Source organism: Panthera uncia (assembly GCF_023721935.1).
Source record: "Panthera uncia isolate 11264 chromosome E2 unlocalized genomic scaffold, Puncia_PCG_1.0 HiC_scaffold_19, whole genome shotgun sequence".
Lineage (NCBI taxonomy): Eukaryota > Metazoa > Chordata > Mammalia > Carnivora > Felidae > Panthera > Panthera uncia.
In genome coordinates this window covers 104,512-118,487 of record NW_026057588.1, presented here as the reverse complement: position 1 = coordinate 118,487, position 13,976 = coordinate 104,512, and the positions used below count along the sequence as shown (strand labels likewise).

Genomic DNA, 13,976 nt, shown 5'->3' with positions numbered 1-13,976 from the left:
TCCAACTTTATATTTGAAATACTTCCAGTGACTATTTTCAGTATGGACGAGATGACTTTTCAGCATTTTGAAATGTCCTTCCAGAGAATATGTTTGTTTAAAAATGGATTTTTGACTACTGCTTCAAAGACACTGTTCTGCAAATAACTGACTTAAGGTGGGGTTTTCCCCAGAAGGTATTCTATCCTTGATCTCTTCTAGCAGTAGCATTTCATTACAGATAATTGTTCCTGTTTGGTTATACCCATCATAGTAAACACTCTGCACTTCCCTGCACCCCATCACCTTGCCCATCATCCCTTAAGTATAAATAGTCAGGACCACAGTGTCCACTTCTTCCCATATCACTCTACCAAAGGACTCTTGTTGGTTTGTCTACCAACAAGCCTAGGGTGTTATGGAAAGATAAAACTAACAGATACAAAAGCAGTCATCACAGTTAGTACACTGACATGCATATATGTAAGTACGCTAATGTGCAAAAATACCCATGATAGGATACGACCAGCATGGAGAAATAGGAAGCACCAGGACTTTGCTCCTCCATGGAGACAAAAATAGACCAAAGGACTTTTTGAGGGCTCCAGAAGCCCATTAGGAGAATACAGCACACACAGTCAAGTACAAATGAAGAAGAGTCACATGAACACTAGCCTACAACAGCTGCTCACCCTCCCTGACACTCCATGGCAACACAGTGAGAAAAGTGTTCCCTCTGTTGGGGACAGAAACAAATGTATGTTCGATGATCTGGCTTCTTCGCTGTCCTGACGGGTTCCCTCCTGTCATTCATGACATGGAAATCAGAAGGAATCAAAGCATCCTCTGGATACTCTGTGTTGGCTGCTCAGACTGAAGGTGAGCATTTGTTCAAACACGGGAGAGACTACAGAGCTGAAGACAAACTGAGAGGGGAAGGTATCACGGGCTCTAAAAAGTAACCGCATTTCTAAACTTGGCAGTTACAGAAATTCAGACATGACAAATGCCCAGAACGTGTGTCACTCCCCCCAGAATTACTCTATTTTGTGTTCCTATTTACAAATCAAGTCCATCATCCAGGGCCCAGAGGCTTCGTTTGTTTTGTTTTGTTATGTTTTTATGGTTTGTTTGGGTTGTTTTTGTTTGTTTGTTTGTTAATTACCAAATGTCACCCAAAGATATCAAGGGATGCAAAGAAAGAGGAAATCACGTTCCAATTACAGGAACAAAATATATCTCCAACACTGGTCCTAAATTAATAAAGTAGTATTAATTGCCCGACAAGGAATTCAAAATAACCACCATAAAGATGCTCATGGAGGAAGAAGAAAAATAGATAGCTAACTAAATGATAGCACGAAAACTATTCATGACCAAAATGTAAAGCCAAGGAAACAGAACATATCACCAATAATGAACAAGAAATTGGGAGATGAAGAGTACAATTCCTGAATTTAAAAATACACTAAGGGGCCAACAACAGACTTGGTCAAGTAGAATAAAGAATCAGACAACCTCAAGTACTCTTGTGTTCAATACCTGCTAAGAATCAAAGGACAGGGTCTATGGACTCATGGAACACCAACAAGTGATCCAATATGTACATTATGGGAACCCCTTAGGAGCGGGGAGGGAAAGGGGGCAGAGCATTGACATGATGAGCTGAAGTCTTGTATGTGGAAAGAAGAGACAATTGCAACAAGCTCAGTCAATTCACAGTAGGATAAATATCAAGACGTGAACACAGTGACGCCTTATATTTAACCCTATCAAACTCACAGGCGAGAAGAGAATGTTGAACCAGCATGACAAAAGCAACTTGTCTCGTCCAAGAGAGCTCCTATACGATTAGTAGTGGGATGATTAGTAGATCTTATAGGAAGAAATGCCAGTGTATTTAAGTATTGAAAGTTCAAAACATGTCCACTAAGAATACCCTACCTGGCCAAACTGTTTTCCATGAATGTAGAAATGGAGACTTTCCCAAGTAAAAACCAGTCTAAGTTTCCAAGTAGACCTGTCCTACAGGAAATATTAAGCAAATCCTTCTGGTTGAAATAAGAGGATTGTAACCAGTAACTAAAACCACATGAGAACATAAAGCTCTCTGCTAAATATAAAAAATACACAATTGGGGCGCCTGGGTGACTCAGCTGACTAAGTGACTGACTTCTGCTCAGGTCATGATCTCGAGGTCCTTGAGTTCTACCCCCACATCAGGCACTGTGTTGCCAGTCAGAGCCGGGAGTCTGCTTCGCATTCTGTGTCTGTCTCTTTCCGCCTTTCCCCATTTGTGCTTTCTCTTTCTCTCTCAAAAATAAAAACGCATTACGAAATCTAAAAAAAAACTACACAATTATAGAAACCTGTCGCATTGTAATGAGTTAGAACAAGTCGTTTTAATTTCTGCTACAATACTTTTTTCAGTAAGAGTATAAAAAATCAGGGGTGCCTGGGTGGCTCAGTCAGTTAAGCATCAAACTGCAGCTCAGATCATGATCTCGCCGCTCATGAGTTTGAGCCCCATATCGGGCTCTGTGCTATCAGAGCGTTCTTTCAATCCTCTGTCCCACTCTCTCTCTGACCCTTCCCTGATCCTTTGCTCTAAATAAATAAAAAAAGAAACAAACTTAAAAAAAGAGTATAAAAAATCATAAATGTAGGTAATAAAGTACATATGAAAAGATAGAATTTGTGACATCAGTAAGTTAAGGTGGGCACAGGGGTGGAGATGAAAAGTAAAATGACTGTGTATGCAACTTAGAGTATCAGTTTAAAATGAGTTTTTATACCTTGAAGTTGCTTTAAGTAATCTTTATTAAGCAACAAATACTACAGAAGACACACAAGTTAATGAGAATGGTACCAAAACATGTCATGGGAATAGCACCACAATTAAGGATAAAAATTCTAAATTTGATCCAAATCAACCACAAGAAAACATTTGGAAAGGTAACAAATACTTGGGGACTGAAGAACATCCTACTAAAGAATGAATGGGCTAACCAAGAAGTTAAGGAGGCAATTAAAAAGTATATGGGAGCCAATGAAAATGATAACACCACAACCCAAAACCTCTGGGGCATAGCAAGGTGGTCATAAGAGGAAAGTTTATAGCAATCCAGGCCTTCCTAAAGAAGGAAGAAAGATCTCAGCTACACAACGTAGCCTTATGCCTTAAGGAGCTGGAAAAAGAACAGCAAATAAACCCCAAACCAGCAGAAGACAGGAAATAATAAAGATTAGAGCAGAAATTAATGCTATCAGAACCAAAAAACAAGTAGAACAGATCAATGAAACCAGAAGCTGGTTCTTGGAAAGAATTAACAAAATTGATAAATCAGCCAGTTTGATCAAAAAGAAAAAGGAAGGGACCCCAATAAATAAAATCAAGAATGAAGAGGAAAGATCACAACCAACACAGCACAAATAGGAATAATCATAAGAGAATATTATGAGCAATTATATGCCAATAAAATGGGCAATGTGGAAGAAATGGACAAATTCCTAGAAACATATACACTACCAAAACTGAAACAGGAAGAAATAGAAAATTTGAACCACACACATAACTAGTAAGGGAATCAAACTGGTAATCAAAAATCTCCCCAAAACCAAGAATCCATGGCCAGATGGCTTTCCAGGGGAATTCGACCAAACATTTAAGCAAGAGTTAACACCTATTCTCTTGAAGCTGCTCCAAAAGATAGATATGGAAGGAAAACTTCCAAACTCATTCTATGAAGCCACATTGCCTTGATTCCAAAATCAGAGAGAGACCCTACTAAAAAGGAGAACTGTAGACCAATTTCCCTGATGAACATGGATGCAAAAATCCTCAAGAAGTTATTAGCCATCCAGCTCCAACAATACATTAGAAAAATTATTCACCACAACCAACTGGGATTTACACCTGGGATGCAGGGCTGGTTCAATATCTGCAAAACAAATAACGCGATTCATCACATCAATAAAAGAAAGGACAAGAACCATGCGATCCTCTCAATAAATGCAGAGAAAGCATTTGACAAAATACAGCATCCTTTTTTGATAAGAAGCCTTCAGGAAAGTAGGGATAGAAGGATCACACCTCGAGATCATAAAAGCCATATATGAATGACCCAATGCTAATATTATCCTCAATGGGGAAAAACTGAGAGCTTTCCCCCAAAGGTCAGGAATGAGACAGGGATGCCCACTCTCACCACTGTTATTCAACATAGTATTGGAAGACTTAGCCTCTGCAATCAGACAACAGAAAGAAATAAAAGGCATCCAAATCGACCAGGAGGAAGTCAAACTTTCACTCTTTGCATATGACATGACACTCTATGTGGAAAACCCTAAAGATTCCACCAAAAATTGCTAGTGCTGGTTCATGAATTCAGCAAAGTTTCAGGGTATAAAATCAATGCACAGAAATAGGTTCCATTCTTATACATCAACAATGAAGCAACAGGAAGAGTAATCAAGGAATTGATCTCATTTACATTTGCACCAAAAATCATAAAATACCTAGGAATAAATCTAACCAAAGAGGTGAAAAAGCTATACACTGAAAATCACTATAGAAAGCTTATGAAAAAAATTGAAGACGACACAAAAAAATTGGAAAAAGATTTATGCTCCTGGATGGAAGAACAAATATTGTTAAAATGTCAATAGTACCCAAAGCAACCTACATATTCAACGCAATCTGTATCAAAATAACACCAGCATTCTTCACAGAGTTAGAACAAACAATCCTAAAATTTGTATGGAACCATAAAAGACCCCAAAGAGCTAAAGCAATCTTGAAAAAGAAAACCAAAGCAGGAAGCATCAGAATTCCAGAGCTTCAAGCTATACTACAAAGCTGTAATCCTGAAGACAGTTTGGTACTGGCACAAGAACAGACACGCAGGTCAGTGGAACAGAATAGAGAGCCCAGAAATGGACCCAGAAATGTGTGGCCAACTAATCTTTGACAAAGCAGGAAAGAACAAGCAATGGAATAAAGACTTTCTCTTCAGCAAGTGGTGCTGGGAAAACTGGACAGCGACATGCAGAAGAATGAACCTGGACCATTTTCTTACACCATACACAAAAATAAACTCAAATGGATGAAAGGCCTCAATGTAAGACAGGAAGCCATCAAAATCCTCGAGAAGAAAGCAGGCAAAAACCTCTTTGATCTTGGCCACAATAACTTCTTACTCAACAAGTCTCCAGAGGCAAGGGAAACAAAAGCAAAAATGAACTACTGGGACCTCGTGAAAATAAAAACCTTCTGCACAGCGAAAGAAACAATCAGCAAAACTAAAAGGCAACCGACAGAATGGGAGACGATATTTGCAAACGACATATCAGATAAAGGGTTAGAATCCAAAATCTACAAAGAACTTATCAAACTCAACACCGAAGAAAACAAATAATCCAGTGAAGAAATGGGCAAAGACATGAATAGACACTTCTCCAAAGAAGACATCCAGATGGCCAACGGACACATGAAAAAATGCTCAACATCACTCATCATCAGGGAAATATGAATGAAAACCACCATAAGATACCACCTTACACTGGTCAGAATGGCTAATATTAACAACTCAGGCAACATCAGATGTTGGCAAGGATGCAGAGAAAGAGGATCTCTTTTGCATTGTTGGTGGGAATGCAAGCTGGTGCAGCCACTCTGGAAAACAGCATGGAGGTTCCTCAAAAAACTAAAAATAGAACTACCCTATGACCCACCAATTGCACTACTAGGTATTTATCCAAGGGATACAGGTATGCTGTTTTGAAGGGACACATGCACCCCAATGTTTACAGCAGCACTATCAACAATAGCCAAAGTATGGAAAAAGCCCAAATGTCCATTGATGGATGAATGGATAAAGAAGAAGTGGTATATCTATACAATGGAGTATTACTCGGCAATCAAAAAGAATGAAATCTTGCCATTTGAAACTACGTGGATAAAAATGGATGGTATTACACTAAGCGAAATTAGTCAGAGAAAGACAAATATCAAATGACATCACTCATATGAGGACTTCAATAGACAAAACAGATGAACATAAAGGAAGGGAAACAAAAATAATATAAAAACAGAGAGGGGGACAAAGCATAAGAGACTCATAAATGTGGAGAACAGACAGAGGGTTACTGGAGGTAGTGTTGAGGGGGGTGGGCTAAATGGGTAAGGGGCATTAAGGAATCTACTCGTGAAATCATTGTTACAATATATGCTAACTAATTTGGATGTAAGTAAAAAAAAAATAAAATTCAAATAAACTGTAAGAAAAAAATCCTCATAATAAAAGTTATGGAAAAGATTATAATAAAAAAAATCTAAACTTGATACAGTGATAGAGAATTACTATTATTATTACTTGTTAATTAATTAATTAATTATTTTTTTGAGAGAGAGAGCAGGGGAAGGGCAGGAGGAGAGGGAGAGAGAATCCCAAGCATGTTCCATTCTCACCTCATAGCCTGACATGGGACTCGATCTCATGACCCTGAGTTCATGACCTGAACCCAATTCAAGACTCAGACGTTTAACAGACTGAGTCACTCAGGTACTCTGGAGATATAGAATGTTGGACAATTACTTTCAATTCTTAAAAGAGATTCTCTCATGCAAGGAGAATATAAAGTCACCAATAAATATAAGATGAAATTAATGGTCTATTATGACAACTGACCAAGACATTAGTTGTCTATTATTATGACAATTCACCGAGACATGATAAAACATTCACTGACCACTAACCAAGGAAAGAGAGAAATAAGATGAGTCCCAAATTATGTATGGGTCATATTTATACAAAGAAGTACATACATAATTTTACTGGTAAGGGGCATGGCTGATTCATACTTGACTTCAACTCACATGGTCTTAAAATGTACTCGATGAACACTGACATCCTGTAACAAGATATACAAGTAAATGAAACTACAACGAACTCATGTGTGGAATGTTTCATACAAAAGAAAGCACATTATTATAGAATGCAAAGCCAGAATCAGACAAAATTTAACTCCAACCAGTCTACATAAAAGAAATAGATTAATCCTTTCAAAGGAAATGTACTATGTAACTATAATTTTAAACCGCAACTACGGACCCATGAAAAAGAAGCTTTTGAATTGTCATGTCTTCATTGGCAGTTCACAGGAAAGATATTCATTAAAATCAACTACTGAAAAATTTTACAAATACGCATGTAAAAGACATTAAAAAGTAATTATTTTCTTAAGATATTCCTCTTCTTACACAGAGTGTAGGGTATAATCCATTCTTTAGAACCAAGGTGACTAAAAAAAACCTTTCTAAATCAACAAACACTGCCAAAGTTGGAATATATAATGACAATCACTTCATAATCAAATAAATATTTGGGATGAAATTCAGATACATGATGAGGAAAGTGGGAGAATAATCTCATGATTAATTTTTCCTGAGGTAAGATTACATTTATGAGCAATCCTTTTTTTTTTTACATGGATTTTAGTAATTATCTACTTCAATTCCTTTTGTTTTTAAAGTTTATTTATTACTGAGAGAGAGATCATGCAAACAGTGGAGGGGCAAAGGGAAAGGGGACAGATGATCTAGAGCAGGCTCCACATGGACAGCAGACAGCCCCATGCTAGGCTCCAATTCCCCAACTGTGAGATCATGAACTGAGCCCAAGTCCAATGTTCAATTGACTGAGCCACTCAGTCACCCTCTATTTCCTACAAGGCACATACCCAGGTCATAGAGAACTTTTGATTTAAAAAAATCAGAGATGCATCTCATATACAAGTTTTTAGAAAGTGAAGACACATATGAAAAAGTCACAGGAACTTCCAACTATACAAAATTATAAAATAATGCAATTACTAGGAAATAAAGGTAATGATGGAGACTTTATTATAGGCTGTGGGTTCTAACTTGTAAATGTTCTAGCTCCTTTATGACATTAATATATAGGTAATTACGAAACACATAGATACATTAAATTATTTCACCATTGAGCAGTGGAACACAGAGTGGATTTTTCAAATTTTAATTACTACAAAGACACATAAACTTTTGAGGTGAAATAAAGGATTAGATTTTCTCATTTGAGGGACATGTTCTGTGATCTTATGAAATTACTGAGCCTCAATTTTGTACACTTAAGATTAAATCCTCTGTAACTTTGGAAATCCTAAACCAGAAAACATGAGATCTCTGTCTCCAGTGTTCTCAAGGCTTCTGCCTCAAACCCCAATGGGCCCACCACTACCCTCACACACTTATCACAAGCAGCAAAACAGAATTTAGAAATGACTTAGCATAGAGTTCCTCAGAAATACAGAGAGATCTTCTAGGGCTCTCACAGCAATGGAGAAGCTCTCAGATTATGGAGGTCCTCACCATGGATATGGTGGACCTTCCCTGGAGCTGAAGGAGACTCTTTGGAGAATCAAAGACATGATGTGTTAGAGAGCAGATGTCCCTCTGTGAGAGGGGAAGACATAAAACTCGGCTTTACAAATGAATTTCCATTCAAGGAGAGCTACCTGAACAACATTGTAAGATCCATCTTCCTCCTTCACATTTGGACCTCACCTGTGTCGTGTGCTTCACTCCCACCTACCTGGGTGTGAGGCTACTGTCTCTTTTCTCTTCACACCCCACAGCTCCTTCTTTTGCTCCAAAACGATGACCAGGTCTGGTTTTGACACAAGACCTGTTTATCAGAACGAAGGAATATAATTATTGCTGGAGTTTCTACCTTTCGACGCGGTAATGTACTCAGCAGACAACAGGGACATGGGAGAATTCTAAAAATTGATTTCCCAAACACTGTTGCACAAGAAAAAGTCCCTTTACAACATGCAGGAGGACTTTCAAACATTCACATCATGGCCTGCCTTCCAAGTGCTACCAATACAATAAGGAGTAAAAGTTGGAGTTTAAGATGTGGGCCATACCGTCTTATGCCACTCAATGTTTAGAATTGCCATTTATCTACAAAAATGATGATGGTACCTTTAAAAGATAGGAGGCCAAAGCTGAAAGGGAAATATCATGAAGATATTTCTCTATGTCTACAAATCCCCATTTCTTTCCCTTGCTGCAGGCATCTGAGTCCCAGTCATATAAAAGGGGAGCTTCCAAGAGACTCTTCAAGGGAAGGAACAAAACCTGAGCAGGGTTTGGGAAATCTAGAAGGAGATATCCTCACCCAAGAAGAGGAGGTGTCGATAGGTCTCTAACATCACATCTCTGTACAGTTCCCTCTGACTGTGATTCAGACATCCCCACTCCTCCTGAGAGAATTCGATGGCCACATCCCTGAAGGTCAGCAGTGTCTGCAATAAAAACCACAGTTATGAAGTGGCCATTGGCAGAGTTCATAATGGCACCTAAGAGGCAAGAGGGAGTTAATGTCACCAGCTAGACTCCAAGAGTTGTTCTTCACCGCTTACCTACTTGTACCCACAGACCATACTCCATCATTTTACTTCACCTCTTTTTTCTACCTTGTCTTTTACTTCTGGCAAACACCCTATGGGCACAGTCTCCTGTCATGGAAACAGAAAACATACAACAACATGTAACAACCGCCGTAAGGAAGAGCTTGGGCATGGCAACTTTGCGCTTAACCCCTGACTCATACCTATGCAGATGGACGACTGGGTTAACTCATGGAGTGAGGACAGTTACCTTGACCCCCGTGTAATACCAAAATCTCCACCCAAGGGGGAGCACAAACCTCATTTACATAACACATAGTGTATGTACGGAAGTGTTCTCCTAAGGCATGTGTGCCACCTTATGCCCAGTTCAGAGAAAATGACATGGCTCCACTTCCTAATTGTCCACCCAAATCTTAAATAAAAGGAAATGATCACGCCCCTCCCTCTTGCTCTGTGCATCTCTCCTTTGGAAGTTATTCCCCCTGATCTGCTTATTGGCTGCAAATCAAGGTTCCTGTCTGTGACAACCTCACGTGCTGCACTTTCTATCTACGACTCTATTACATTTGAGGATTTTAACACACAAACATGTCAAGTATGTGAATCTTGTTTTCATTTTCTGAAAATATAAAGCATCACCACCTGGTGATGAGACCCTTTTGGTGGCAGAACATCAAGGGGACAGATGACTCTTTCTACTCATAGAAACTCCCACATGTTATCAACTCTAAAGACAGCTGCCTTGCCTTTCCAACTCCTACTAAATTCTCCACTGGCCAACCTCCACTCATCGGTAGGAACTGATTCAGCAGGAAGAAGCTACTGAAGAGGAGACCTTCCATCTTTAACAACCTTAGAGATGTAAGGGTGTAATTCGTTCACGTGGGGAAATGTAGCTCCAATTAAATTTCCTTACACCTTAGAGCCAATGATAGGCACCTGAGACATGCAGGATATGCCCTTCCTCAAGGAATCATAGCTGCTTTCATGCCTCAATGTTTAATTTTTATTAAATACTTGCAACAGGCAGAGTATGACATTCCTTTATCAATGGGCTTCAAGGTAAGTGTAAGGAAAATTAATGGAAGCTACATTTTTTTGGCTTGGTTCTCCTCACCAGAAACTACAAGCAAAGAGAAACCCAGAAGAAAGAAGTTTCCAGCTGAAATGTGATGCTTCTGCACATCACTCAGTAAATCTAAGATCCTTAGCAAAGATAGGGGGGGGAAATATCAACGTCATAGGGGAGAAATCTGGCAGAGTGAACCAGGCCAGTTAAAGAAGTGAACACAAAGTGTAAGGAAACAAATTGCTATCAGTGCCTAAGACACACCAAAGGACACATGATCCCTGGTGTGTTCTGTTGGCCCCCAAACAGTAAATCTGATTGTCAGTCTAATTATGAGAGAATACAGTGGATTTATACAAACTTCAATCACATATACTTTCAGTAAAGGGTGCTTTGAGGCAAATAGGCTTGAGCACCAGATTGTAGAGGAGTCCACAGGGGCCACCTGGCTGAAGAGAGGAAGGCCCAACAGATGACCTGCCTTAAAATATCTATAGGCCCTAACAAACTAACAAATGGGTACTTACAACCCCTTTGTAACCCATTACAACCCAGGCAGAATTACCACATGAGGGAAAATTCCATAAGTTACCATACATACACATCTTCCCCCTGCAAAATTAGCCCCAAGTCACTGCCTCAAGGCAGGAGCCTCTCCTCTGCTGTCCTGCCCACCACTCCCTTGAGGTGTGTTCATAAATCTAATGTCTTATTCTGCCACACGTGAATTATTTTCACCACTCATGCCCTCGGCTTCCACAGGATCATCGACCCGTATTTGGGAGCCCCATCTGAATGGGAGAAACACCACATTTAGATGGCTGTTTCCCTGTCCTGTAATGTCTAGTATATTTTAAACAGAGTATCTTTTCCACATTTTACACCAAGACTGCTCCCCCCACCCCCCGATTTTTTAACTTTCAAGTTATTCAGGCCTCATATCCATCCTGTGTTTTTTTGCATTTATTATTTGGTACAAAAAGGTCGTTTTATTATAACACAGAGGACCTGTGGGCACCAGGATCCACAGTGGGGTTGTGAAGAGTGATTATGCAGCCAGGGGAGGGAAAGGCAAAAGGGAGGTCTCCAGAAGGATTCCCATATGCTTAAGAGGACTCCTAAGATACTGGGGGCCTTGTATTTTTCATTTTCTTAATCTTGCTCTACAGACAGGTACTAAATGGGGAACTAAAGGGGAATGGTTCTCCTCGACTGAAATCCCACCACCAGACCCCATCAGCAACAGGAATCTTGGACTCAACCTCTTCCCCTTTGGCTCTGTCCTAAAGGGATTATTTGCAATAGTTGCAGGACTTTACCCCAAAGTGACAAGTGTTGACGTCCTAGTGAAGGCTTGTTTGAGAATACAGAGAAGATTCCTGCTTATAGGGGGGAAGAGTTCTAAAGACCTAACCTTGAGTATCGTTCCTGAGAAGGTTGTAAAGCTTTGGTGAAAACATAAGGCAGAAACACCAAACACAGAGAAACCAACATAGGCGATTTCTAAATGCATGGAATTTTAGGGGGAAAAGATGACACGGCCTCCGACCTGGAACACCAGGCTTACCTGGGAGCTGGGCATTTCTTCTTCTTTCCCCTCGTCCTCTAGCTTTCTTTCTCAGAAGGTATCGGTGGAGAAATCACACATGCATCAGGAGAAAATGCCCTTAAAGGCACCAACAGAACGTCTTCACCAGAGAAGTGCTCACTGGCAGGCGGGACTTTGAAATGCAGAAGGACAAAACTTCCTAGTTTTTTGTGTCAGGAGTTTTTCAGAAATGGAGACTACGTATTTGGTGCCCAATCTCTGAGTTTTCCTTCTATAGTTCCAGTGGCTTCCACTCCCTCAGACACCCACAAATTCTGCTACAGCATAGGAAGTGTGTGCTGCGCAGACCTAATCCTCCCACACTCATGTAGACGAGACACCATTACCTCTCCTTGAGCAAAAGCCACAGTCAAATCTCATAAATTAATGGGAAGCCTTGCCAACTGACTCTGGCCTCAGGTAGAATCACCTGGAGCACTTCATTAAGTCAACACTGTTGTTTCCAACCACAACAATTGACAGAATCTGAGGAGGGGGGCAACAGCAATGGTCGGTTTGAAAATCCACACAGGATCCCTTTGGAAACCATTTTAGGAAGTAAGGAAGGCTATGGTTATTCAGATTTAAACCCATTTCTTCTTCTCTGATCAGTTTCCGGATATTGGAAAAAAGAGAGTGACAAATTTAAGAGCCAAACACACCTTGAGCTCTTTAGCCAACCTTTTCCATGTCATCCTAATTCCCAATGACAGGGCTCCAAAAGCCACAGGCATCTTCCTAGTCCTCCCTGTCAATTGACTTGGAGAAACTACTCTGTTCCTTGGGAATAAACTTGTCTCTGTCCTTATTGACATCTGAGCTACATTCTTAGTATTCCAACCCAATGCTACCAGCAGCCCCTGCCTCAGAGAACTAAAACAATTCAAAGAATATAGGTCTTCAATACATAGCAATGGGTCCCTGTCTATGAACTTTTTCCTTTGTGTCTAGCCTTTTGAACATTACACACCCATTTCTCCTTAGTTTATCTGCCCCAATTCATTCACTGGACTGAGATTTCTTTGGGAAATGTCATGCCAGAATTTCTTTTCCCCAAAAAGTGGGAAAATCTAGAATTTGACAGTAGTAACCACATTTGGAAACAAGAGGAGATAAATGATATTTCAACGTGTTTTCTATGCTCTGTCTGTGATGGCACTTCAGGTGAGGTTAGTGGAACTGATCATTTAGTCCTATTGGATGACCTACCAACCATCTTGTGATGAAAATGTTGAAGTGATATTGGCACGATCCACAGTGCATCATGCATCAAGTTTCACATAGATCCCTCAAAGTCTTTGTCCAGAATTAATCATTACCCTATAAGTAAAGAAACCCGACCGGGCATCAAACACATAATAGTGGATTACAAAACCCAGCCCCTAGATCAATGGTCATGCTCGAGAAATATTTGGCCACTGCTGCAATGAAGGCCAGGACCGGGTACCATGGTAGACTGGGTTGGGGGGGGAGAGCGCAGGGGGTGGAGGAGCTCCTTTGGGGAGGAGGAGGGGTCCTAGGGGGAAGGGGATTCCTGGGAAGGAGAGTCCTGGCAAGGGAAGGGTAGATCAGGAGGGAAGTAGTTCCAGTCCCTGTATCACCCCTATTGTACCTGTGAGAAAACCAGAAGGCTGAGGATGGAAGTTTGATTAGGACCCTTGAGCAATAAATAACGTTATCTGTCTGTATCCTGTTGTTCCCAACATTCATGCACTAGTGACATCGATTCCTACTGAAGACCAATTTTTCCCTGAAACTGGCCCGTGTAGTCCTTTTAAAAAGAGTCCATTTGATAGGGATAGCCAGTATCTTTTCCTTTACATGGGAGGAAAGGCAATACACCTGGGCAGTAATGCCTCAGGGTTCCACAGAGGGTCCATCCTATAGGTGACAATCTTA

General features: G+C 40.2%; 1 protein-coding gene across 1 annotated transcript; it reads right to left on the bottom strand.

Moving 5' to 3' along the window:
• Nucleotides 1-8,580: 8,580 nt before the first annotated feature.
• On the bottom strand, nt 8,581-10,262 carry LOC125916056 (zinc finger protein 679-like). Its single transcript, XM_049622233.1, has 3 exons — nt 10,167-10,262; nt 9,186-9,312; nt 8,581-8,687 (listed from the first exon to the last, which is right to left on the bottom strand). Exons 1-3 carry the CDS (start codon nt 10,260-10,262, stop codon nt 8,581-8,583), a joined length of 330 nt encoding a protein of 109 aa, XP_049478190.1.
• Between the last annotated feature and the right edge of the window lie 3,714 nt (nt 10,263-13,976).